The sequence below is a fragment of the Onychomys torridus genome, chromosome 8, assembly GCF_903995425.1.
Source record: "Onychomys torridus chromosome 8, mOncTor1.1, whole genome shotgun sequence".
In the NCBI taxonomy this organism is placed as follows: Eukaryota; Metazoa; Chordata; class Mammalia; order Rodentia; family Cricetidae; genus Onychomys; species Onychomys torridus.
This window is the reverse complement of record NC_050450.1, coordinates 89497738-89522630: the sequence shown is the minus strand read 5'-3', so window position 1 is coordinate 89522630 and position 24893 is coordinate 89497738. Positions and strand designations below refer to the sequence as shown.

General features: G+C 46.1%; 3 protein-coding genes across 8 annotated transcripts in view; 1 reads left to right on the top strand and 2 right to left on the bottom strand.

Moving 5' to 3' along the window:
• Positions 1-1687: 1687 nt before the first annotated feature.
• Tmem106a (transmembrane protein 106A) lies at positions 1688-20088 on the bottom strand. Of its 3 annotated transcripts, none has more exons than XR_004945590.1 (10): positions 20024-20088; positions 19615-19756; positions 18590-18816; positions 15261-15324; positions 13733-13886; positions 12322-12462; positions 12168-12211; positions 10905-10958; positions 9810-10559; positions 1688-2144 (listed from the first exon to the last, which is right to left on the bottom strand). XR_004945590.1 is itself a non-coding variant. In XM_036194637.1 (9 exons), exons 3-9 carry the CDS (start codon positions 18795-18797, stop codon positions 10439-10441), a joined length of 786 nt encoding a protein of 261 aa, XP_036050530.1. In that variant the 5' UTR covers positions 18798-18816; positions 19615-19756; positions 20024-20088; the 3' UTR covers positions 9193-10438. The 3 variants fall into 3 exon arrangements, 1 of the variants encoding a protein (XP_036050530.1); XR_004945589.1 differs by lacking the exon at positions 1688-2144 and adding an exon at positions 6944-7382; XM_036194637.1 differs by lacking the exon at positions 1688-2144 and having other exon boundaries at positions 9193-10559.
• Positions 2452-7361, top strand: Ccdc200 (coiled-coil domain containing 200). The gene is made up of 4 exons (XM_036194638.1): positions 2452-2541; positions 5741-6059; positions 6328-6377; positions 7335-7361. Exons 1-4 carry the CDS (start codon positions 2452-2454, stop codon positions 7359-7361), a joined length of 486 nt encoding a protein of 161 aa, XP_036050531.1.
• Positions 20089-20234: 146 nt separating the features above from the next.
• Positions 20235-24893, bottom strand: part of Nbr1 (NBR1 autophagy cargo receptor) — a 31886-nt gene continuing 27227 nt past the window's right edge. For 3 of the 4 annotated variants that reach the window (XM_036195644.1, XM_036195646.1, XM_036195647.1), the window contains one exon: positions 20235-21808. In XM_036195644.1, the coding sequence (XP_036051537.1) occupies positions 21635-21808 (174 nt within the window). In that variant the 3' untranslated portion in view covers positions 20235-21634. The remainder of the gene's footprint in view (positions 21809-24893) is intronic. The other variant, XM_036195648.1, reaches the window with a different exon arrangement.

The window sequence follows — 24893 nt, the reverse complement described above, 5'->3', positions numbered from 1 at the left end:
TGAAAAGACACCTAGGGATATAGATCAGTGGTAGCTTGACTAGCATGCAAAACACCAGTACTAATTTTTTAAAAAAGATTTATTTATTTATTATGTATACAGTGTTCCATCTGCATGTGTGCCTGCAGCATGAAATTTGCAGGCAAATGGATGGAACTAGAAAATATCATCCTGAGTGAGGTAACCCAAACCCAGAAGGACAAACATGGTATGTACTCACTCATAGGTGGATTCTAGATATAAAGCAAAGAACAATCAGACTGCAACCCACAGAACTAGGGAGGCTACATAGCAGGGGAGACCCTAGGATGACTGTGGCTTACAATAAGTTTTGGTTTTACTCAATCACTGGGCAAGCCTCAGTGAAACATTTCACTACTAGGATAAGAATTTATACTGTATCAAGCTGATAATAATAAAAAAAAAAGCTCACCCAGAGAAAGGCTCAGTTGGGGTTACACTGGGATCCTGAACACCCAAGTGCAGTAGCTGGGTGGCTAATAAAGACTTTCAATTGGTTTAAAAAAAAAAAAAAAGATTTATTTATTATGTATATAGGAGAGGACGCCAGATCTCATTACAGGTGGTTGTGAGCCACCATGTAGTTGCTGGGAATTGAACTCAGAACCTTTAGAAGAGCAGTCAGTGCTCTTAACCGCTGAGCCATCTCTCCAGCCCCCAATTTTTTTAAAGGCCATTTTAATCTGTTATATCCTATCACTTTGAAGTACCCAGTGCTGCAGATGAGAGAGCACCCCTGGGTACTGAAAGAAGGAACCGTCACCCTTTTACTGAAGAAGGATCCAGCTAGACAAAGCACACCTCTCTTGTCCCACATCAGCATTGGGACAGTCCTTTCCAGCTTTTCATAGCTGCATGTGCTCCACTTTGAAGGCAGGTGTTTTCCAAGCATACCAGTATCCTATCTATCCAGGGCGGGGCTCTGAAACACTGAGTGGCCTGCCCAAGTTCCCTCAGCTTGGCAGGTGACACAGCCAAGATTAAACCTGCATCTGACACTAAAACTCAAGCTGATCCCTGCTGTTGGTTGTTTTTGCTCTTTTGGGGGGACCGCTCCCAAATAAATCACACACAGAGGTGTATTCTTATTTATTTTTTAAAAAGATTTATTTATTTATTATGTACAGAAGAGGGCACCAGATCTCATTACAGATGGTTGTGAGCCACCATGTGGTTGCTGGGAATTGAACTCAGGACCTCTGGAAGAGCAGTCAGTGCTCTTAACTTCTGAGCCATCTCTACAGCCCATATTCTGAATTATTAATGCCCAGCCTTAGCTTGGCTTGTTTCTTGCCAGCTTTTCTTAACTTTAAATTATCCCCATTTACCTTTTGCCTCTGGGCTTTTCTTTTTCTTTCTTTCTTTCTTTTTATTTTTATTTTTTAAGATTTATTTATTCTGTACACAGTATTCTGTCTGCAAGTGTCCTTGCAGGCCAGAAGAGGGCGCCAGATCTCATTACAGATGGTTGTGTGCCACCATGTGGGTGCTGGGAATTGAACTCAATACTGAAGTCAGTGCTCTTAACTGCTGAGCCATCTTCTCCAGCCTGCCTCTGGGCTTTTCATGTTCTCTTACTTCTGTAAATCTTACTCTTAACTCCATGGCTTGCTGTGTAGCTGGGTAGCTGACCCCTGGTGACCTCCTCTCCTTGTTCTCTGGCTAATTCTTTTTTTTTTCTCCCAGATTTGTCCTTCTATTTATGCTCTCTGCTGGCCAGCCCTGCCTGTTTCTCTCGGCTACCTGGCTATTGGCCGTTCAGCTCTTTATTAGACCATCACTTGTTTTACTCAAGCTCGGCAGCACAGCTTCACAGTTTAACAAATGCAACATAAACAAAAGTAACACACCTTAAAATGATATTCTACATCAGATCCCACTACATAGGTGGAATCGATGCAAGAATCCCAGATCCAAGGGCTGCTTCCCACCCCCATCCCTCCACGGAGTAGCTCAGTTGGGGTTTGTGTTTTCTTTCATGTTGACTCAATGCAAATGATTACTGGAAGAACAGTGAGAGAGGGGAGGTGGAAGATTTGGGAAAGGTAATTCCAGACAGCTTGTGAGGAGGGAAGGGCCAGCAGAGGGTCAGGAAGCCTCTTGGCAAGGATTGAAGGGAGCCACTAGGAGAGAAAAATGAGTTTTATTACCAAATTGTCTCCAGGGTCCACTGAAACCCCGGGGGACTATATCTTTTTCCTCAGGACTCTGGAGGACTTGCAGGCATTCCCCACGAGCCTTGGGGATAATGCCTCAACCTCCAACACTTCAGGGGGCTGCCCAGTTGCCCTGGTAGTGGCTACATTGTGAGGTGGTCCAGGTAACAGACAGTGTGGCTGGGGTGGGAGGCAACAGAGGAGTTTGGGTGCAGTGGTATCATTTTGGGCTCTTCCTGCCCTCACACCCCTCTGAGGCTATCACCACATCATCATGGGTAGTGCCTACCACTGGGAGGCTCGGCGTCGGCAGATGGCTTTGGAGCGGAGGAAGGCACTGATGGCACAGCAGGAGCAGGAGCAGGTGCATGAAGGGGCATGACCCACCGGGGTCCTTCACAGGGCAAGTGGGAATGGGGAGGATGACAGACTTCCTCGGAAGTGGGATGTGAGCTTGTGAATGTTGTTTGCTGGGGTAGGAGGCAAGCCAGCTCGGCTTTAGCTAGGTGGGTGGAGGGGGAGATGAGGCCCAAAAGGGTATTTGAAGAGATGAGGTCTCACTCTGTTGTCCGGCGAACTTCTGGGCTCAAAAGATCCTTCTACCTCAGCCTCCTAGTACCTAGTTGAGACTAGCGTGTATACATGGCCTGAACACTGTGTGCTACTGAATCCTTGCCATGTTGTTAGTGAGAATGAACTGGTTTATATTTAATTTGTATATAAGATTAGAGTATTCAAGCTGGGCAGTGGCGCACGCCTGTAATCCCAGCACTCGGGAAGCAGAACCAGGCGGATCTCTGTGAGTTCGAGGCCAGCCTGGTCTACAGAGTGAGGTCCAAGATAGGCACCAAAACTACACAGAGAGACCCTGTCTCAAAACAAACAAACAAAATTAGAGTACTCAATTTACATGGTAGGAAAATTTTGTAAGCATCTTTTTCAACGGTATATATATATATATATTAATATTCATTTATTTACTTATTTAGGTTTTTCGAGACAGGGCTTCTCTGTGTAGCTTTGTGCCTTTCCTGGATCTCCCTCTGTAGCCCAGGCTGGCCTCAAACTCACAGAGATCCACCTGCCTCTGCCTCCTGAGTACTGGGATTAAAGGCGTGTGCCACCACCGTCCAGCTTCAACTGCACATTTTTTCGTGTTTTTATTTACTACTACTTCTTCTTCTTTGGTGATAGGCAGAGTCTTACTATATAGACCAGGCTAACCTAATAATCACAATTTTCCTGCCTCCATTTCCCAAGTTCTGGGATTAAAGGCACAGCAGGCCAAATACTTTTACTTTCTTATATCGATTTTTCTTTTCCTTTCTTTCTCTTTCTCTCTCTCTCTTTCTTTTTTGAGTTTCACCATGTAGGCCTACTTGACCTGGAGTGTACTATGTAGACCAGACTGATCTTCAACTTATCGAGAGCCACCCGCCTCTGCTTGAGTGCAGAGATTAAAGGTGTATTCCACCACACCTGGCTATGTATATATAGTTAAGATTTATTTTTGTATTATGTGCTTTTTGCTTGCATCTATGCCTGTACACCATGTGTGTGCCTGGTGCACTGGAGGCCAGGAGAGGGTGTTGGATCTCAAGACTGGAGTTACAGGTGGGTGTGAGCTGTCATATGGTGCTGGCAATTGAACCTGGGTCCTATGGAAGAGATCAGCTAGTGCTCTTAACCCCTGACCTATCTCTTCAGTCCAGATGTATTATATTTACGTGTGTGTGTGTGTGTGTGTGTGTGTGTGTGTGTGTGTGCATGCATGCATGTTGTATATCGGTGCCCTTATGGGGTCAAAAGAAGGTGTTGGATCCCTCAAAACTAGAGTTACAGGCGTTTGTGAGCTGCTTGAGGTGAGTGCTGGAAACGTACTGTGGACCGTTTAGAAGGACTGCAAACACCCTTCACTGCCCAGCCATCTCTAGGTCCTGAGCTCAACTGCTTCTAGTAAGAACTCAGTGTCACGTGGCTGGAGAGATGACTCTGTGGTTAAGAGCGCTCTTCTGGAGGACCCGAGTTCCTTTTCCTGCAGAATCCTGTGGGGCAGTTCACCGCATCTGCACCTAGCTCCGCAGGCAGCGGCACTCATGCATACACCCTTTTTCCTTCACATGTTCACAATTGAAAAGGATAAAAAACGGGCTGCAGAGATGGCGCTGTGGATAAGAACACTGGCTACTTTTTTAGAGGACCCAGGTTTGATTCTTAGCACCACAGGGTGGCTCATATCCGTAACTCCAGTTCCAGGAGATCTGATATCCCCCTTCTGGGCTCTGTGGGCACCAGGCACGCATGTGATGCACATGTGTACATACATGCATACATACATGCAAGCAAAACATCCACACAAATAAAAAAGAGAGTAATTCCTTGCCAATGCTTTGAAACAGTACTGTCCATTAAAAACTGAATATGTGCCACATGAGTAAGATTTTTATGGTGGGAGAAGGTGCTGGGGTGGAAGCCAGGGCTTTGCCTTTGCACACACTGGGGAAATAGTGTTATGCTACTGAGCTACAACTCCAGGCCTGGTTTTATATCTTCTGGTAACCACACAGTCAGAGAACACAGGTGAACCAGTATTTGTGTGTGTGTGTGGACACACTTGGGTGTACACATATCTGAACATGTATGTGGAGGTGGAGGACAGCCTTTGCTATTCCATAATCACCATCCATCTTGCTTTTGATTTTTCGGGACAGAGTTTCTGTGCAGCTTTGGAGCCTGTCTTGAAACTTGCTCTGTAGACCAGGCTGACCTCAAACTCAGAGATCTGTCTGCCCCTGCCTCCTGGGTCCTGGGATTAAAGGCCCGCACCCCCATTGCTGCCCATCTTGCTTTTTGCGACAGGGTTCCTCATTGTCCTGAAGCCTGTCAAGTAAGCTAGGCTGGCTGGTCACTGAGCTCCAGAGATCCTCCTACCTCTGGGATCCCAGCACTGGGATTATAAATATGGGCCGTCATGCTCAGCTTTTTATTTGCAAGTTATGTGGAATCTAGCTCAGGTCATCACGCCTGCAAAGCAAGCACTTTACCAGCTGAGCTATTATTACCCAGCTCCTTGGTTTTGAGTCTCAGTCTGCAGCCTTGGCTGGTCTAGACCTTGTTATGCCAGCCTGACTGGCCTCTACCTTGTGGCAATTCTCCTGCCTCTACCTCTCAAGTTCTGGAATTATAAGTGTGTGCCACCATATCCAGAAAACCTGTTTTAGTACACAACTCTGGAGCTGGAGTTCCAGGCAGCAGTGAACTAGTGATGTGAGTGGTGGGAAGAGTACTCTTAACTACAGAGCCATTTTTCCTGCCCCAGGAATTAGCTGACCGAGAATGTGACTCAGGACCATGTTTTGGGTACTCTGGGGGAAGGAGACAGCCCAGGCCCTAGCTTCAGCCTCTAACTCCAGGGGATGGAGACACTATACTTCCCCTTTGTCCTCTGGGCTCCACAACATCTTGCAGATAAGTGAGGTGAGGACATAGACTGTCACTTGCTGGGGGTTTCTTGCTAGGAAGCGAAAAAACAGGAAGAGAAGAAGCAGGAAGAGAAGAAGCAGGAAGAGAAGAAACAGGAGGAGAAGAAACAGCATTCTGAGAAAAAATCTCAGCCACATCAGGATTCTAAGAGGCCTCAGGATTCAAAAGGGCCTCCTCCGCCACCTGCAAAGCAGCAGCTACAGGAGCGGGCAGACCCACAGCCACCACCTGGGCCAAAGCCACCGAAGGAGCAAGACCCTCCCCCACAGAGCACCTTCAAGGATGACCTACAGAAGGGCACCCAAAGGCAAGGCCCCAGCCAGCCTCAGCCAGCGGGGGCCCAAAAAGATGGACAGCAATCCTGTAGAACACGTGGACCCCCAATCCTTCCAGGTCCTGGTGAGTGCACCACCTGGGAGCCCCTTGTGGCCACCCCAGCCCCTGTAGTTCAGCTCTGTTGGCTCCTGTCCTCTCTGACTCTTCCCAGCACCAGTAGCCTGTATGGGCAGATAAAACTGTAAACTGTAGAACAGGGACTCACGGACTGGCTTCCTCTCGGGAATTCTTCAGCATAGGCTCAATCTGTGCCTTGACCCAGGAGAAGCCTGCTCCCCGCCCCAGCCTCCTTAGCAACTGCCAGGTGAGTGATATATGTTTGTCTTATCAGGTCCCGCGAGTGCATGCCAGGCTAGCCCTTCTACATATTCCCGACTCACGGTGAGAGGCAAAGGGATTTCTCAGCAGGGCTCCTGGGAGAGGACTGGAGCCACTTAGAAGTCACTTCTGGGTTGTGTTTTGAAATTATTTTGGTGGCACTGGGGGTTGAACCCAGAGCCTTGCGCATGCTAGGCAAGTGCTCTGCCCGACTGCTCCACTCCACTCTGCTCTAGGCCACCTTCCTTTCCGAAAAAGACTTTTTTTTTTTACTTAAAAGAGAGTAGTTACTTAAGTGTATTGCACACGTGTGTGAGGCGGCCAGAAGACAGCAATGGAGCTACAGACAGGTGGTTGTGAGCTGCCGTGGGTGCTGGGAGCAGAACTCTAGTCCTCCAAGACCAGCTAGTACTCTTTTTTCTCATTGCTATTTTTTCTTTAGTATTAATATTTTTTATTCATTTTACATACCAACCACAGATCCCCCTCTCATTCCTCCTCCCGTTCCCCCCTCCTTTTTTCAAGACAAGGTGTGTCTGTGTAGCCCTGGCTGGCCTGGAACTCAGAGATCCACCTGCCTCTGCCTCCAGAGTGCTGCAACTAAAGGCGTGCGCCGCCGCTGCCACCACCGCCCGGCCTCAGCAAGCACTCTTACTGCTAGCTCTTTCCAGCCTCCCACTTTAAGTTTCCCAGGCTCACTTTGAACCCCCTCTGTACCCCAGGCAAGCCTTGAACTTGTGCTCTTCCCACTTCAGCTTCCCAAGTAGATGAGATTACAGGCTTGGAGCCACAGGCCAGAATGTCAATGGGTAACTACTAATCAGAGTCTGAAATGGCAGGAGTGGATGGGGTACGGTCACCGAGGGTGCTGTGCAGGTTCTCAGTGGCTTTGGGCAGAGGAGCAGCTGCTTTGTTTCGTCTGACTGAGTCCTCTGGCCTCAGAGACTTAACACAGTGTCCTGAAAGCAGCTCACCAGAAATGACTAACTTGCTTTGCTTCCTGTCCCCTCACTTTTTCAGTCGACTAATTACATCCAGCAGTGGTGATCCAGAGATGGACTCCAAGACCTGATGATACCACAAAGCAAAAAGAAAAGCAACCAAAAAACCAAAACAAAACATTTAGATAGCAACGGAAAACAGACAGTAATCACACTTTCTTTCCACCCGCAACCTGTCTACTCCAAAAAGCCAGCCACATTTGGAGAGGAGGCTAATTGGGATTAAAATGTGATTCCTGGAAAGAGCCAGGAGGCTGGTCGGCTTCATGAGCAGGGGATGAGGGAGGAGGGCAGAAGGACTCACACCTGGGGGTAGAGGATGGAAGAAAGAAGTCCAGTCCACACTGTTCGGGGCCAAGTCAAGGGAGAACATGGTCTTGAGCCCCACGTCAAGCCAGCACCTCCTACAACTAACGGCACTGTTCCTCATCCAGTGAGGACAGACATCTCGGCTTACTAATGACCATCACTAACCATGCTCATGCTTACTGAGCTACAGCCTGAGAAGGGAGGGTCTGCAATTCGCACTAGAGCAGCACTGGAAAGAGGGAGCAGGTAGGGATGTCCAAGCTTTATACAGTCCCGGGTCCATATTAGGTATTGAGCTGCTAGGCGGGTGGTGCAGGAAGGGGGTGAGAGAACCCGGGAGAGGAGGGTACTGAAGCTAAGAACACATGACCTTAGAAGGGGCAAGGGGCTTGCCTGCTAAAGTCCTCAGGCCTCTATCTTCCCGGGTGTCATATTTTCCATTTAGAAGAGGGCCAGGAGACCCCCAAGACTCCAGATCTCCCTTCTTTACCAGCCCATGCTGGAAGAGGAGGCGGAACTGGGGGCCCTCAATATCAGCCTCCAGGAAAACACACAAGTCCTATGAAGTCCCTTCTGCTCCAGTGCTGAGAAAGCCTCCCTCAGACATGTCAGTCACAACTGGGGACCAATGGGTCATTTCACATTCACCTTTGGGTAAGGAGCCTTGTCTTACTATATATAGTCTAGGGATGATGCCTGAGTGGGACGGCTGGGAAAGAATAGGAACTGGCTTGGAACAGGAATATTAAAGTTCAAAGACAGTTTAGGAATACACAATGGAAAAAAAGCAAGCAAGCCTCTGGGGGTAATCTCTCAGAAGCCAGAGAAACAGAACATGTTTTGGAAGGTCTTGGAAGTCTATATGCCTATCAGAGCACAAAGCCTGGAGAGGGAACACAGCTGATCATCTTGCAGGTACAAAGGCCTTAGTTTAATCCTCAGAACCCATGTGAGCAAAGCTGGGCATAGTGGCAAGTGCTTTGTAATCCCAGTACCAGGGAGGCGAGATAGGTAGATCCCTGGACCTTGATTTTTTTTAAGGATAGGGCTTGGCAGCTGGGCAGTGGTGTATACCTTTAAATCCAACACTTGGGAGGCAGTGACAGGTGGATCTCTCCTAAATTCAAGGCCAGCCTGGTCTACAGTGTGAGTTCCAGGACAGCCAGGGCTACACAGAGAGAAACCCTGTCTCAAAAAACAAAGATAATGTCTAGCATGGTGGCACACTTTTAATTCCAGCCCTAGGGAGGTAGAAGCAGGCAGATCTCTGAGTTCGAGGCCAGCCTTGTCTACATAGTGAGTTCCAGGACAGTCAGGGCTCCACAATGAGACTCTGTCTCAAAATAAAACACATTAAAAAAAAAAAAAAAAAAAAAAAAAAGCTGGGCGGTGGTGGCGCACACCTTTAATCCTAGCACTTGGGAGGCAGAGACAGGTGGATCTCTGTGAGTTCGAGGCCAGCCTCATCTACAGAGCGAGATCCAGGAAAGGCGCAAAGCTACACAGGGAAACCCTGTCTCAAAATAAAACACATAAAAAAAAAAAAAAAGTGCCCAAGGAAGGCCGCATGCAGGCACACAGGAAGTCAAATGGTTTGAGATGTGGAGTGTACCAGCATCCTCACTCATCTGCCCAGGAACCCTGTCTTCCTTCAACACTGCTCAATAGTTTATTGATAAAAGTCTTTCACATCTGGTGGTTTATACATGGCAACCTCAGCCTGACCTCCCTGAATCCATGTTTTGTTGGTACCTTAACCCTGGCTTGGCAACCAGGGAGACTTCCCCTCCCTCCTTGTGGCCCCAGCTAGTTACATAGTTCTGTTACCTATCTCCTTGTATCCACCCATCTTCAATGTCAGCTTTCCCCACCACAGCAACCGTGTTTGCCTCTCCGCCTGTCTGAAGGGCAAAGCTAGCTAGCTTTAGCTAACACACATCCCTGCTCTCTTGCAAATCTGGAGTCCAGTGGGAACCTGGGAGTTACCTGGGGTTTGGCTCCAATCAAGGCCCAGAGGACAGCAGAGGCCTTGGGAACAGAGAGTGGGCCTGATGCAGAGCAGAAAGCCCATGGGAGCCTCACAGCTCTATTCCGAATTAACAGTTTTATGTCCACTCTTCTGTCTGACCTACCCGTGAATACTCACATGGGCTCTGGATTGTGAGAAATTTACTTAGAAACTTACCTTTAATAAATACCTTTTCAAATGACTCTGCCTTTGGTCTAGGGTAGACCAGATGGCCTCTCCTCAGTTACTTAGCTTCTGCTGTGATGATAACATTAAATAAAGCTGCTCTATAGAGAAGATTAGATGGTGTCATATGCAGGTCCAGAGAGGCAGGCCATCACCATCACTGCCACATGACCATAGCAGACAGCACAAGAGAACATTTATAGTCACCTAGAAAGACCTTGGAGACAGCACTGGATGTCCTCAAGGCCACTGTTACTGGGAGAACATGAAAAGGGTTCATCTGTTCTGTTAAAATCTAGTTAAGCTTTCTCTCTTCATTCCAACTGAAGTCCCACCCTGGGAGAGCCAGGCGACCAACAGGTTCAGCCCCAAGACAACGCCAGGTCAGACAGTTCTTAGCACAGACTACAGGTAGAAAGCATCACAAGTGACTCTGGGAGATCTGAGGAGTCAGAGTCTATGGCATTGATAAACAAGCTCCTTGGGCCGAGGGTGTCGGAGGAAGGCACAATAAAGCCAGATGTTTGCTTCCTTCAGCGAAGCCACTAGTCCTTCCTTGAGCTCCATGGAGTTGAGATGCAGACAAGCCTGCAGGAGCCTGCAGGACAGGGGCAGCACTGTCAGGCTGGGCGAGGGCTCTCCAGGTGGGGCACTGATATATTCTCCCTGCAGTCCACATATTCAAAGCTCTCGAAGGGCAGCTCCTGGGGATGGCTCAGGTAGGAGCAGGTCAGAGTACCCCTGGAGAGGAAGGAGGCTTTGTTGCAAAGTCTGGAAGGGAAGGGACCGCTCTGGCCTCGCTTTACTGTGTGTGTGTGTGAGGCTGGCTCCCTAGGACCTCCCGCCCACTTCCCTCTGCTCCCTGCTTTGCCAGGACACTGGGACGGTTACCACACCTGTGTTCTGGAAGCTCCAGACAGGGTTCCTAAGCAAGGTAAGATCCCTGGAACAGGCCCTAGACTTGCTGTTGTCTGGAGCTAACCAAGTTTACTCATGATGTGAGCTACCACGACTCTACCTCATGAAAGGCAGCTGAGGTGAGACCGAAGTGGGAGTGGGGATGCAGAAGTTCCACGCCATACTTACTGGATGTGCAAAAGGATATGGTGGACTTTGACTTTCAGCCACGTGCAGATTTTGCTGAGAGGGAGAGAAGAGTGAGCCTGGTTTTACAGATGGTCGGGAAACTCAGAGGGGACTTACAAGTCACAACTCAACAGTTTGCTTGCCTCCCATCAGGGGCCTCCAAGATGCCTCTCTCAACCCCTTATCCTCTAAGATGAGCCTCGCCACCTGGCCATCCATGTTCTTGGCCCAGGCACATGCTGGCCTCTCCCTCAGCAGAAAGCTAGATACTATTTCTTCCACAGAGCTTCAAAGAGTCCAACTCACGTAAAGATTAACAAAGTTCTACCCATTACTTAATCTAGGTCTAACAGGGAGAGGCGATGGACTTTTACTCTGCCACAAGGGGGCAGGGCGAATGTACCTGCCCTGAGTCTGAAGCAATTACAAAGCCAAGTGGATTTTTGTTTTGTTTTTCCAGACAGGGTTTCTCTGTGTAGCCTTGGCTGTCCTGGAACTAGCTCTATAGACTAGGCTGGCCTTGAAATCACAGAGATCCACCTGCCTCTGCCTCCTGAGTGCTGGGATTAAAGGCATGCACCACCACCGCCTGAAGCCAATTAGATATTTTTTAAATTAAATAAGTATAGTTTGCCAGGTATTGGTGGCACATGTCTTTAATCCTACCACTTGAGAGGCAGAGGCAGGCAAATCTTGAGTTTGAGGCCAGACTGGTCTACAGAGTGAGTTCCAGGATAGGCCAGGGCTACACAGAGAAACCCCATCTTAAAAAACAAAAACAAGGCCAGGCAGTGGTGGCACAAGCCTTTAATCTCAACACTTGGGAGGCAGAGCCAGGCAGATCTCTGTGCGTTCAAGGCCAGCCTCACCTACAGAGCGAGATCCAGGACAGGCACCAAAACTACAGAGAAACCCTGTCTCGAAAAACCAAAAAACCAAAACAAAACAAAAAACCAAAACAAAAAACAAAAAAACCAAAAAACCAAAAAACCAAACCAAAACAAAACTATAAAAACACTGTGTAGTGTGTGTGTGTGTGTGTGTGTGTGTGTGTGTGTGTGTCCAGGCACACTCAAGTCATGGCATATGTGTGGCTATCAAAGGACAATTTATGAGAGTGGGTTCTCCTCTTTCTACCATGTAAGACAGGAAGATCAAACTCAGGCCACGGTGACCAACGTCTTTCCCTAATGAGCCCCTAAGTGAATATTAACTGGGGTTTTAAGCCAAGGAAGAAGGTAGAAGAGGTCAAAGGGTACTTACTATGTGTTGTTATCCCCAATCCTGCTGGCGACTTCGTAAGGCATCTGTCAACCAAAAAGGCACAAGATTAGCCACACCCGAGGCCACCCCCTTTCCACTGCCACATATGTCCACATACCTGCGGACAGGGCTGGTCAGGGAAGAGGGACGTTACCTGTTCACTGGCCAAAGGTCGGATGTGCAGGTGGAGGCTGCTGGTAACCTGGCCTACCACAGAGGTCTGGTGGAGAACCTCTGCAGTCAGCTGTGTAACAGCGATGGGATAGAAGTTGCTGTTGGAGATGTTCAAGATATTCTGGAGAGAGTGGCAAGGAAAAGAAATGGAGAGGATGGCTCCCCCTCCACAGGGAGAGCAAAGCAGCTGCAGAAGCCTAGCTCTTTGGCCTGAGTCCCATCCTACCGTTGGGCCACGGGTACAAAGGACTAGTATTAGTGACTCTGAAAGCTCTTGATGGCAAAGGTCACCTTTAAGGAGTAACACTGAGCTGGGTCCTGTGCTACACCCCCTGTTGTTGTTTTTACTCTTTGGCTGTTTGGGGGGACCTGCCACCCAGCTCCCAAATAAATCACATAGTCTTATTCTTTCTTATGAATGCACAGCCTTAGCTTGGCTTGTTTCTAGCTAGCTTTTCTTAAATTTTCCCATCTATCTTTTGTCTCTGGGCTTTTATCTTTCTCTATTCTATATACCTTTCTTTACTTTTTACTCCGTGGCTTGCTGTATTGCTGGATGACTGGCCCCTGATGTCTTCCTCCTCCTCCTCTCTTTCTTGCTCCTCAATCTTTTCCTCCCAGATTTCTCCTGTTTTATTCTCTCTGCCTGTCAGCCCCACCTATCCTTTTTCCTGCCTTGCTACTGGCCGTTCAGCTCTTTATTAGCCCATTAGGTATTTTAGACAGGCAAAGTAACACAGCTTCACAGAATTAAATAAATGCAATATTAAAGAATCCAACACATCTTTTCATCATTAAAACAAATGTTCCACAGTATAAACAAATGTAACACATTTTAAAATGATATTCCACAACACATCCCCTCGGTCCCAGTTACTCTGGAGGCTGAATCACTTGAGCCCAGGAATTCAGACCAACCTGGGCAACACAGTGAAAACCCATCAATCAATCAAAGTTTGTTAGCTGAGGATCCAGTTTTATTTTTTTTATTTTGCTCCATTTCTCTCCATTCTGTCCTGACACCCTTTTTTTTTTTTTTTTTTTTTTTTTTGGTTTTTCGAGACAAGGTTTCTCTGTGTAGCTTTGCGCCTTTCCTGGAACTCAGGCTGGCCTCGAACTCACAGAGATCCGCCTGGCTGTGCCTCCCGAGTGCTGGGATTAAAGGTGTGCGCCACCACTGCCCGGCTCTGTCCTGACATCCTTATTCCACCCTCTGACTGACTGATCTAACCCAGATTCTAACCCTTCACTATGCAGAGCCCCAATCCCATGTAGCCTCTCAGCATCTTTCTGCATACCACACGATCCTTGGTACCTACACCTTAGGCTACAAGGAAGATGGAAGTGTTTTGGAGAAGGAAGGGCTGAAATCAGGGGCACCTACCACCTACCGTCATGTTGAGTCGTATATGAGTTTTATCAAAGGTCACCATGGAGGAGTTGAGGCCCACGGGATACACGACAATGGACCGTGGATACAGGAAAAAGACGGTGAGGGAGAAAGTCAGCAGGCAGATGATCACTGCCAGGAACACGGAGAGCTTCCTGTGTGAGAACAGGCCCAGGATGGAGGAGAGAAGTCTAAGAACACTAAGACAATCTGAGGAGGGGATTCAGACCCTCCTCTCCAGACAGGTGGCTTCCTCTTGCACACAATCTGGAAATTGCATACTTCGCTCTCTAGCTGTGGTTCAGCACAGGATTGGAAGGCAGTCAACATGGCTTCCATTCCCAGATCTCTATCCTCATTGACCCAATAATGCTGAGTGGTACTACTTAACCTCTTCAAAAGCCCAGTACGTCTGTAAAGTGGAGATAATTAGATCTATTTCATAGAATTTCCTATGAGTCAACAGAGGAAAAAAATAACTAATCACGGTTCCTGGTAGATAGCAAGACCTCATTGAATGTTGCTCTCACTACTTGAAACCAGTCTATATGACTCTTTGAGAGCTCTGAATTTTAATATTTAATTAAACTCAGTACTCAGAATAGGATACTATCTACCCATCAATTCAATCTGAGATATGAATTAGAAAGAACCTAGTATTTTATAAGGAACACTATTTCTAGTTTTATTATATTTATTTATTTTGTATGTGTGTGCTATAGCATGTGTGTGGAGGCCAGAGGGCAACTTGTGGGAGTTACTTCGCTTGTTCCATGTGGTCCTGGGGTTTGAACGCAGGTCATCAGGCTGGGCAGCAAGCCCCTCTATCCCGAGCCATCTCCTGGGATGGGTTCTGCTTTTAGTATAGTGGTTGGGGAGGCCGGCAACAGCTCTCAGGTGGAAGCTGAAGGTTTGGGAGGAGGTTGCAGGGATCCATATCAAATGGATGCTGGTCACATACAGGGTCATGGGCACTGCACTGAAACCCAGGGTTGCTTCTGAACTGAGCAGCTGGTTTTCTACTTCTATTGGGAAGAACACAAGATCTAAACTGCTACAGCAAAGGGAGCTACAACCAGGGCAACCTGTTCCCTCCTGGAAGGATTTACACAGCCATGAAATGGCCTCAGCTCACATCTACTATGATCTATGTGGCCTTTGTTGTTAAGTTATATTTTGACTGACATATAAGTGTACATATTTATGGAGTATGATATTCCAATATACATTGTCTACATTGTGAATCAAGGGTAATTAGCAAAACTATGACATTTATCTTCTCCCCCCACCCCGCTTTTTTATTTTTATTTTTTATTTTGGCTAGAGATCAAACCCAGCACCTCATGCAAACTCTCAGTGAGTCCCAGTCCCAGCTGCTGACACTATCATTCTTAAAAGACAATCCTTGGAAACTCAAAGGTAATATAAGTTTAATCACAGTGAGACTTGAACTTCCTGGATGGGGGAAAAACCAAGAGATAAACCAGAGGAGAAAGGTGAGGCAGCCCCTAGGGATGGATGACACTCACGTGTGTCTGGGCTTCAGTCTTTGGTCTCCGTAAGGGATGAGGGCTACCAGCTGCTTCTCCAGCTCTGTAGAGGGAAAGAGGGTGAGCGAGGAGGCCAAGAAGTCTGTCCTTGACAAATATTTCCCAAGCTAGCCTCCCCCAAGCTCCTCTCCACTCCATCTAACTGGGCCAGAAGCATACTGCCTCTATCCCACAGCAGGATTGAGAACACAGGGATGAAGGCTGGCATCTCAGCTTTCAAGGAGAAAAGGAATATGGTTTCCATTAGCAGGTGAGAAGAGACACTGAGGTGCTATCAAGTTGGAGGAGCCCTGCTCCTCAGGAGAGGTCCTTTTGGCAGCCCCCCTCCCCAAACCTAAGACACAGTATTGTTTGAGGAGCACAGGGGCAAGAAACTTTCCTCTAGGTCTGGGAACAGTAGCGGCAGGATCTGGATGTTTCTCTTTGGCCAGTCTGAGACTAAGTGAGCATGAACTAGCCTGGCCACCTGTAGTTAGAGTTTTCCTGCCTGGCCCAGTCAGGACAAATCTCTCTTACCCGCCAGTCCTACAGTCGCTCAGACCCAACCAAGAAAGCACACAGAAACTTACATTGTTTACAAACTGTATGGCTGTGGCAGGCTTCTTGTTATCTACTTTTTCTATCTTAAATTAACCCATTTCTGTTAGTCTATACTTTGCCACATGGCTTGTGGCTTACCAGTGTCTTTACATGTCGCTTCTCATGGCAGCAGCTGGAGGTGTCTCTCTCCAGTCTTCTACTTCCCAGAATTCTCTACTCTCTTGTCCCGCCTATACTTCCTGCCTGGCCACTGGCCAATCAGAACTTTATTTACACAGAGCGATATCCACAGCACTTCCCCTTTTCTTTTTTTTTTAAAGGAAGGTTTTAACTTTTACATAGTACAATTACATATAACAAAACAATTATCAAGCAAGAATTATAGTTACAATATTAAAGAAGATATCCTATCTATCTTATATTTGTGAGTCTAAGGTTTTATATCTAACTTATCTTGTATCATAACTGAGGAAATTATAACTATCTAGTCTTCAACCACATCAAAGACCTCAGAAGGATATAATATTACCTGAGAACCAGGAGAAGGATGCAAGCAACTTTCGGGAGTCTTGCAGGGTAGGCAGAGACAGCTGGCAGCCTGGACAGTCACCTAATGTTCCTTTGTAAAGTTGGGGCATCTGTTTTCAGCCCACAGGGCTAGAGTCTCTTGGTCACTTTTCTCAGTGTCCTGTAGAATGTCTGGCAGTTTCCTCTGCGAAGCAGGAACCTGAAGGACCATTTTGTCAAGCAAAGTTCAGTGGTCACCTTTCTATGGGTCCTGCACATACAGTCAATCAAGCAGTTCAGGCAAGAACAGTTTCTTGCCAAAATGTCTATTTTTGACAAGGTGAAGATAAGATATGAAGTGTCTTCAATGCCCATCGTTGTCTCTGAAGTAAATCGGTGTTGCCAGGAGCAGACATGTCTCACTGTCCAGAAAGTCTAAATTTTAAAAGTATTTTAAATGCCATATTCTGTAGGTCTTTGAAGTATTTGAAGATTACCTATCTATCTGAAATATGTCTATGTATATCTAGAAGACTTAACTAACATGGCTACGAGTATGATATCATAGATGACTATTAACCTATTTTTAATTATCCATTTCAATTTAAAATGAGCTATACAAACATAATACCTTATATACACACAGTATAACAAAATTAAATTTAAGTTTGTATCAATAGACTAAAATCTACACCAATGTAAAACATTTTAAACAAGTTGTTGCTCTTTAGAAGTAAGTTCCTTAATCTACCCTTTCATCCTATTATATCTATATCCTATCCCCTTTTCTTCTTTAGAAAGAGATCTCATTTATAATCAACCCAATTAAAATAAAATAGTGGTTTTTCTCTGTCCCACACCAGAGGGCTCTTCTGATTTGGGACACAAGAAGCTCTTAACGTTTTCTTTTAGCAATATGTCTGGGTTTAGAGAAGGAGTGAGCCAATTCCATCTCCAAAGCCAGCTTGATAATTTTGGGAATGTGGGCGTAGTTTTTCTTACTACTTCCTGCTGGAGGGGGGCGCTGTATCTTATGGGGACACAAAGAAAATTTTAGGATTATGGAGTAGTCCATTAGGGTGAACCTCTGAGCCAGTTGTCTTGAAACCATTCTGGATGTCGGATCATCTGGGCCATGGTGTCATTGGAGACCTTTCAGGTGGTCTTGGCTGATCAAACCTGATGTATCTTAATCTGGAACAAATCCATAGCCTCTGGCTTTCTGTGGAAACAAAAGCAGAGACTCCTTTCCAAAGCAACATATCCTTATATCCAAATTTTGAAGTCAAGGTACCTTTAAAATTTACATATGTGTTTAACTCAACAGCTTTTATGATCAAATCTTTTTCTGTAGTTAAAAGTCCCAAAGACAAGACAAACCAGATTCTCTGTGTAATATCTATCTTTGTAAGACTGAAACGCTGCTGTGGCTGCTAACTCCGCCCACCTCTGCTTCTCAACATGGCGGCGGTACAGTTTACCGCCAGCTCTGGGTCTGGAGCCATGTGTACCATCAGCTATCAGAAGCAGTTCTATCAAAGCAGTGCATAGCCCAGAAACTTTTTTTTTTTTTCTTTTAATCTAGCAAAGGCTAAATCCACCACGCAGCAGAGTAAAGTACTGCTTGTAGACTCCTCATTCCCGCCACAGTACAGGTCAGACGCACCCGCCAGGAACCCGCCAGAGTAGCGCAAACCAGCAGGCTGCCGCTAACTTGAGAGAGACAACTAGGAAGCTGTTTTTAGCTCCGTTTAGAATCTTTTTTTCAGGTTTTAGGTGGAAACTCTTGCCAATACGTTGGGCGCCATTTGTAGTTAGAGTTTTCCTGCCTGGCCCAGTCAGGACAAATCTCTCTTACCCGCCAGTCCTACAGTCGCTCAGACCCAACCAAGAAAGCACACAGAAACTTACATTGTTTACAAACTGTATGGCTGTGGCAGGCTTCTTGTTATCTACTTTTTCTATCTTAAATTAACCCATTTCTGTTAGTCTATACTTTGCCACATGGCTTGTGGCTTACCAGTGTCTTTACATGTCGCTTCTCATGGCAGCAGCTGGAGGTGTCTCTCTCCAGTCTTCTACTTCCCAGAATTCTCTTCTCTCTTGTCCCGCCTATACTTCCTGCCTGGCCACTGGCCAATCAGAACTTTATTTACACAGAGCGATATCCACAGCAGCCACCTACTCCAGGAGATACAGAGGGGCGGGTCTGGATCTCTTCCTAGTTCCAAGGGTATTTTCCAGAGCCTTGGGCTACTCACCTTGGGGGATCTCCCCATTGCCCAGGCAGGTAGGACAAATCACAAAGCTGGTACGAGCAACCCTTGCATAAGGCACACGGGGGCACGGTGGTTTGCTGCTACACCTGCTGAAGTAGTTGGCAGCCTTGCTGGCCCTGGCTGGGTTATCAGGTAGAAGCGACTTGTTCTCATCCTGCTGGGAGGTGAGCTGGGAGAATGCCTTACCCATAGCTCAGCGGGATTTTTCACTAATGAGAAATAAAACAAGGTTCAGTGCTATTAGCCTGTTAGCATTGATGCCATATATAATTCTGGTTTTAAGTTTTCAAGATTGGCAAGAAGCCTTACCATTATCCAAGCAAGCTTAGCTTAGAGAAAAGAGGTTTGGGCGGTGCCTTGGGGCCCTTTTTTAAATCATTATTATTTATTTTGTTTTATTTTTTTTATTTTTCAGAGCTGAGGACTGAACCCAGGGCCTTGTGCTTGCTAGGCAAGAGCTCTACCACTGAACTAAATCCCCACCCCCCACCCCTTTTTTTAAAATGAGAGTTCAAGTAGAGAAAACCAAGAAAAGCAGAAGTTATTCACTTTCAGGGACTTCCATAAGTGAACGTAGAATATTTTCCAGGAAAAGCTGAACTATCATTTACTTCAGAGACTGGGAGAGGGGAGCACAGCAGTGCAGGGTCCCTTTGTCCTCCCTAATCAAGGGGTTACTCTGTAGAAATCCAAGAGCACCAGGCAGAATTGCCTGAAGTTAGCCTGTGAGTGTAGCAGGGAGGTCTCCATTCTGGAGTCCGTCTATAATAGAAAATCAGGGCTTTTTAATGGAGAGATCGGAGATGTGGCTAAGAAGCCGTTTGAAACGGAACTGGGAGGGAGCCTAAACCTGTTCTTCACTGTCACTTTTGAGTCTGGTCTTCATTAGGCAAGGTCAAGGATAATTTTGAACTTTCCCCCAAAAGCCCCAAACAGTGGCTGGAATGAAGTAGATCGTTAGGACATACTTAGATCTTCTTGGGCTAAAATAAAGACACCGTACTCACCTGGTTTAGGTCTGGGATTCCAGGCTCTTCTCAGCTGCAAGACTGGATTTTCTGGAATGCTCCTTTGGGGAGAAGGGGTTCGCTTCTAAGGTAGGGTGGTCCCCAGGGCGGGGACGATCAGCTAGCTCCCTTCACCGGAGACCTGGGAGAATGAACGTGCGGCAGGAGGGGAGCAGGGATCATTGGCTTCCAGGATCCAAGTTTCCCTCTCTACTGGGGACTCTGACAAGGGCATCAGGTGGGCAAGGAAGGGAAAGGTACAACTTCATTGAGGAAGGATTTTAAATCCTACCACAATGGCCGTTAGTGGAATTTGGGCACTACGTTGGGCGCTGAGAAAGCCCAAACGTCTCTGGGCTCTTGCTTTAAAAAGGGAAAGGAGGAGTGGAGGGTCCCGGGAGTGCCTTACCCCAAGGTGACGACGCCCTCAGCACACCGGGAGTTGGGAGCTGCGCGCTCATCACAAGCTCGGAGTCCAAGCCAGGCGTGGCCCCACCCCTTGCCCCGCCCTTTCCCCTGCCCCGCCCCCCCTCCCGGAACGCCTGCCGCTTGAAGACACTTCCGGCTCCTCGAGTCTCAAGGGAAAACAAATCCTGCAAGGACCAACTAACTAGTCCAAGTAAGCGTTTCAAAGGACATTTATTCATAATTCTTTAAGCGGTTATGTACAAGTACAACGGAAGGAACGACTGGACCCAGATGGTCAACACAGGTTCGACTCTAAATCCACCTCATCACCCACACCATGCAGTTCCGCTTCTACTCCAAACCCCATGAAAACGTTTTAAATAATAAACAGCTTGGTTGGCTTGCAGTTTGAATTGTGGTTTATTTAGAAGCATTCAAGAGTTAGACTGTAAATAAACAGATTATGAGTAATGAAAATCGCCATCTATTTATAAATACCAACTAAGTTAAATAATACTATTTTAACTCTCTTTCCCCCTTGAGCTGGGGTCCAGATTCCTTCTTTTCATGAATACAATCTTTAGTGTTTGTTACCTTTTCTCTCACCACCTGTACCCAAAGCTCCCTTTGATAAACTAAGTGGGACCTAGAATTCCGGAAGCAAGCTTCTTCCCATTTATCCTAGAGTTAAACGAACCTTTTGGTGGGTTAGCCTCCATCCACCACATCCTGTTCTCCTCTCTGAGGCGGGACACCTCAGAAGAGGATTACAAACGTTCAGAAGTCACCAGCATTTCCCTGTCCCTCACATACACCCAAACCTTACTGAGATGAATGTTTGCACATATCTGTTCTTAAGATCTGTCCGACAGTCACAGAAGACTGTTAAATTTTCCTTTTGTGTGACAGGTGGGTTCCCTCTTCTCTATGAGATTAGCGAAATATTTCACACTACCGAGGATTTTTCCTTAAATAAAACTTTATGCAAAATTACTTCAACAATCACTGATCAGTGGGTGCTGGTGGGTTAACTAGCATGCTCTTCCATCCTGCCAGGTGAACACTCAACTGCACCACTGGGGGTCTTTTGAAAGCAAAGGGTTACTTATTTAACTAAGTCTTACAGGGAAATGACTTTCTTGATCTGCTGTCCTTTAAGGTCACATAGCTATGAAGCTTGGAGATGGTTATAGAAATTAGGAGAGTAATTCTTGAAAACATTCAAGGTTAATCTTTAAAAAACAAAAACCAAACTAACATTTAACAGCCCATTAAAAACATCCACATGTAACAGGAAAATACTCAACTTCAGTACAAGCAAAAGGAAAAGCAGTCTACAGAAGTCCGAGTTACACACTTTCACACACTACAGCGGAGAGCTCTGTCCAGATCAGCTGAAAACTCTACACTTACCCCGTTTCTAAAATGAAAATTTAAGTTCTGGTCTTTGATTTGCTCCAAAAAATACTGTAACAGGTATTGTTTTGACAATTCAGGGACACTCGATACAGATTCATCAGATTAAAAACAAGCACGGGCTTGCAGCCACACCTCAATGACAGACTAAGGTCATCTCTGAGCAGCAGGCAGTTATTTAATACAAGATGGGTCCTCAATAGCGGTGGCTGTACCAGTCGTTGTTGTTGATGTGAAGGAGCTCTGTCACAACCTGCAGGATGTTGTAATTGTGTTTTCTCAGCAGCCTTAGGTTCAGCTGCCTGTCGCAGAATCCCATTTCGAAGAGATGAGCCATTAAGGCTGCTGTCTGATCTTCAGACACGATGGGCTGTTGAAGACAAGAAGTAGACCATTTTCTGTATGATCTAATTGCTTATCTTGCAAATCCTTATTATACTGTCATCCTAGTCTTTCCTGACTTGTTCCATATGTTAGGTAATTAGATGCAAGGTACAGCTTTCCTGTCTCCCTCACAAGTCAATGGGTCAAGAGTGCTCTGGCTAGGTATGTGCACAGCTCAAGGAGAAGGGGGCAGAGCAGGACAATAAATGCTTCAGAGGACTTTTTTTGTTTTTTTTTTTTCGAGACAGGGTTTCTCTCTGTAGCTTTGGAGCCTGTCCTGGACTAGCTTTGTAGCCCAGGCTGGCCTCGAACTCACAGAGATCCACCTGCCTCTGCCTCCTGAGTGCTGGGATTACAGGCGTGTGCCACCACCAACCGGCTTCAGAGGACTTTATAAAAGCAACATGCTTAGGCATGGCTCATATCTGTGATTCCAGCTTGGAAGAAGGATACAAGTCCGGGGCTAGCCTGGGCTCTGCAGAGTGAGCCCTTACCTCCAAGACACCAAACAAACAAAAATCATCCATTCTTCAGCCAAGTAAAAATTGAAGTGCAAGATGAAAAGAAGCCTTGAGGACTTGTGAACATAAAATTGTGGGAGGACAAAAATGAGCAAGACAGACATACTGAAGATGGCATGTGATGTCAATCCTTACCAGGCATACAAGCAAGATGGACACAGAATTGGGAAATTTTATCTCAGGCAGTCTTTTTACCCTCAAAATAGAAGTGATCTCAATAAGAGGAAGCTAACACCCATTTACAGAAATCCCCAACCTCCTCCTTTAGAGATAGGGTCTTTTTATAAAGCCCTGGCTGTCCTGGAACTCACTATGTAGATCAGGCTGTCCTTGAACTCACTGAGATGCTGTGTCCACCTGACAAATGCTAAACATGTGGGTTTTTTTTTTTGAGCTGAAGATTGAACCCAGGGCAAGGCAAGCACTCTACCACTGAGCTAAATCACCAACCCCTAAACATGTGTTTTGCCACTGAGCTATAACCCAGCTATAACCCTTAGTCCCTCTTTCTGCTTGTTTTCGAATAGTCTATCACCTTTGACAGGTTTAATCTACTTATATATTTTTTCTTTTTACCTTTACCACCTTAGAAATTTTCCTCACATTTGTATTGATGACATTGTTTAGTTAGGCTTGTCAACTTAAAGTCTTTCTTATAAACACTTCCTTCTGCCTTATGCGGACTAGAGTTTCCCTTCCTTCCCCCATGTAGCTAGCTGTGGGAAAGTGAAGCCTACTTGGGAACTGTCAAATTCCTCACTCCTGGGTCACAGCTCTCTGTGGCATTTAGCACTGCCTACTGTCCCTTTATGAACCTCCCCAAATCCCAGCAGTGGTTTTGTAGAGCTCTGTTGCCTTATCCTTAAAGGCTGTTTCTGCCTTCTCCATTTTCCCTGGCTAATCCTGTCCAATCACACAGCTCCTGCTAGAACCTGTATGCAAATAACTGTTAAACTTCAGCCTCAGGTCAAATCTCTTCTCTCTGATGGAGATGTATACATCCAACTACATGTTGGATGGCTTTACTTTTAACCTGGATAAATTATAAACTCAACACTAAGCAAAACCTACTAGATCAACTCCTACCCAAATAATAAACTCTTTTCATTTGGGGGGGGGGCATTTTATGTTTGTGCTCATATGGTCATTAGAGGACAACTCATGAGAATCAGTTCTCTCCTTCATGATGATTGGAACTTCCCAATCCCTTCCCAGGGATTGGAACTCATGTTTTCAAGGTTTGGTAGCAAGCACCTTTACTCAACTAGGTGGTTTCACTGGCCCTATTTTCTTCTTGTAATGCATGGCACTACTGAATACCTAAGCTAAAGCTTAAAATTTATCCTTGACTTTTGTTTTGTTTTTTTTGAGACAGGGTTTCTCTGTGTTGTTTTGGTGCCTGTCCTGGATCTCGCTCTGTACACCAGGTTGGCCTCGAACTCAGAGAGATCACCTGGCTCTGCCTCCCAAGTGCTGGGATTAAAGGCAAGAGCCACCACTGCCCAGCCCCCTTGACTTGTTTTTAAACACGTAATCATTGACAAGTTCTGACATTTCTATCTCTTTTATGTTATTTTTCAAAACCCCTAATTTCTACCTTGTGGATGTTCATGTGTATTTCTTTACTGGTTCCATTATACTGCTATCCTGTAGAAGACTGACCTCACTAAAAACAAATGTGATCACATTAAATCACATCTTCAAAGTCTGTCCATGGGGATGTGGTGACACATGCCTTAAGTCCCAGCACTCAAGAGGCAGATGGAGCTCAGTGAATTCAAGGACAGCCTAGTCTGCACAGTGATTTCCAGGACAGTCAGGGCTATGGAGAGAGACTCTGTTCCAAAACCAAACCAACCAACCAAACAAACTCAAAACAATACAACAAAAAACCTTCCTATTCCTTAAATAAAACCCCTGCACTTACAGCTTGCCTCTTCTTTCCAGATCCGATTCACCATCCACTCACTGCCAGCTCTTACTAGCTACTCTAAGCAAGAGTTCTATCATCACTAAACTACAATTGTACGCCTTTTAAAATCTTATGTTGAGAAAAAGTTTCACTATGTAGCCCAGGCTGGCTTTGAACTTAGAATCTTTCTACCTCTTCAGTAGCTGGGATTACGGGAGATAGCTACCACATTCAACATTAAAATATTCTTTCCTGGGGAAACACTCGCTTTGTCCTTTAGGCCTCAGTTTAGATACTAACTTCCAGGAAACGTCTGTCCCAGTAGGTGGAGATACTCCAGCTGATGGACCGCACCAGCACAGTATCCTACCTGTCCTGGAAATGTGTGTGCATGCTTTGCAAAGTTCCCAGAGTTGTTGACAGGAATGTGTGTCTTACGCATCCAGTAACACCTGTACGTGTAACTGTACATGAAACTGTACATGTAGTAGGTCTTCAACAAATTATAGGTTCTTTTCCTTTTCTCCCCAGAGTAACTTGATTAAAAAGAGGAAATGGCAGGCTATGTGTTCATAAAAGACTAAATCTACTTATAGTCCATGCCATGTTGATTGCCAATCCAGACAGAAAGACACTGC

Bases quoted from the DNA above. Each gene is read 5' to 3' on its own strand.
- Ccdc200 (XM_036194638.1), top strand. From the start codon at position 2,452: ATGGGTAGTGCCTACCACTGGGAGGCTCGGCGTCGGCAGATGGCTTTG. The intron at 2,542-5,740 runs GTGCATGAAGGG...GAGAAGAAGCAG, and splicing joins CACAGCAGGAGCAGGAGCAG to GAAGAGAAGAAACAGGAGGA. The intron at 6,060-6,327 runs GTGAGTGCACCA...TTGTCTTATCAG, and splicing joins CCCAATCCTTCCAGGTCCTG to GTCCCGCGAGTGCATGCCAG.
- Tmem106a (XM_036194637.1), bottom strand. From the start codon at position 18,797: ATGGGTAAGGCATTCTCCCAGCTCACCTCCCAGCAGGATGAGAACAAG. The intron at 12,463-13,732 runs GTAGGTGGTAGG...CACTCTCTCCAG, and splicing joins ATATACGACTCAACATGACG to AATATCTTGAACATCTCCAA. The intron at 12,212-12,321 runs GTAACGTCCCTC...TTTGGTTGACAG, and splicing joins GACCTTTGGCCAGTGAACAG to ATGCCTTACGAAGTCGCCAG.